This window comes from Heliangelus exortis, chromosome 25 (assembly GCF_036169615.1).
Source record: "Heliangelus exortis chromosome 25, bHelExo1.hap1, whole genome shotgun sequence".
Lineage (NCBI taxonomy): Eukaryota > Metazoa > Chordata > Aves > Apodiformes > Trochilidae > Heliangelus > Heliangelus exortis.
Genome location: NC_092446.1, coordinates 4540425 through 4541718, shown reverse-complemented (window position 1 = coordinate 4541718; position 1294 = coordinate 4540425). Strand labels below are relative to the sequence as shown.

Here is a 1294-nt window from a genome sequence, read left to right as displayed (position 1 = left end):
CTGCCAGGAGGCCAGGAGGGTGGGGGAGAAACAAAAGAGGGGTTAGTAATGGCTCTGGAGGGTCAGAACTCCCAGGAGAAAAGTAAAAATAAAAAAAAGACACCGTGAAACAAAAAGCACAACAGCAACAACAACAACAGTCACCACCACTGAACAGACAGCTAAGTCAAAATGAGAGGTTTATGGTGCACTAAGAGGACCAACATGGATCAGACTCAGGCACTGGGTGTGTGATGGGGAATCAACCGACTATGGGGCGACTTCAGAAGCTGCAAGAAAAGACACAAAAAACAGCTCAAAAAAAAAAAAAAAAAAAAAACCAAACCAAAACCACCACCCCCCAAACAAACAAACAACAAACCCCAAATCAAACCAAGACCAGATCACTCCAAATGAATGGAAGCCAAAATGCATTAGTTGTCATTATGGGTGTGCACGCGGGTCTGTGTGCATAAACGAGGACAAAAAAGTGGAACTACAACTCAAAAGAGAGGTGGGTTAGACAAACAGTGGGTTCACTTCAAGGCAAAAAAAAACTCTACTGTGGGAGCAATGTGTGTGTTTGTTGTTTCATCTTTAGACCTACAGACAGGACTGGGCTTTAAAAAGGTGTCACAAACTTTTCAAGCCCACGTGAAGCAGTAGGGTCCACGAGCAGGAAAACTGGACCCAGCTCAACATGCAAGAAGGAAGCCAGATCTGTGCCAGTCTGCCCACACAGCTGCCACCTGGGATCCTGGGCTCTGGATCCTTCCCTACACCAACATGCTGAAGAGGACCCAGAGGTTTCCAAAGGCAGCTGATCCTTCTGGATGCTCTGCACAAGAAACAATCCCAAACTTTGCTAGCAAGCCTGGCCACACCATTCCTGCAACACCCACAGGGCTGCCAGCATCACAAAGCCAGGCTCGACGTGTCCCAAGCAGGAGATCCAGAGCCTGGTTTGGACAAGCAGGGAATGGCTCTGCTACCTCCATCACACTGGAAGGGAGAAGTCTGGAAACAAGCCTGGAAGGGGGATTCACTGCTCCTTCCAGTTCTCTGGAAATTCAGCCTGGAAGCCCTTCCAGCTCTCAGCCTCCCTTGAATTCAGGTCATGGTTTTTCACTTGGATGGGTGACAACCATCAGGTCCAGTGCAGGAAGGGGCAGGAGGTGGCAGCTCTGTGGGGCTACAGCAAACCTCTCCACCCCAGAGGTGAGAGGCAACCAAGATGTGCACCCAGCTCTTGTGGGTGATTCGGGGCTATAATCACTCAGGAGATGTCAAACAGCATAAACTGAAGGAGAGTAAA

At 49.1% G+C, this 1294-nt stretch overlaps 1 protein-coding gene across 12 annotated transcripts in view; it reads right to left on the bottom strand.

The window, feature by feature from the left end:
* Positions 1-1294, bottom strand: part of ATP2B4 (ATPase plasma membrane Ca2+ transporting 4) — a 52004-nt gene that overhangs the window by 7911 nt on the left and 42799 nt on the right. Inside the window, exon 22 of one of the 12 annotated variants that reach the window (XM_071768648.1) lies at positions 106-269. The exons of the other annotated variants lie outside the window; for them this stretch is intronic. Coding sequence (XP_071624749.1) covers positions 216-269 — 54 coding nt within the window. The 3' untranslated portion in view covers positions 106-215. Of the gene's footprint in view, positions 1-105; positions 270-1294 lie in introns of those variants that run through there. 12 annotated transcript variants of the gene reach the window in all.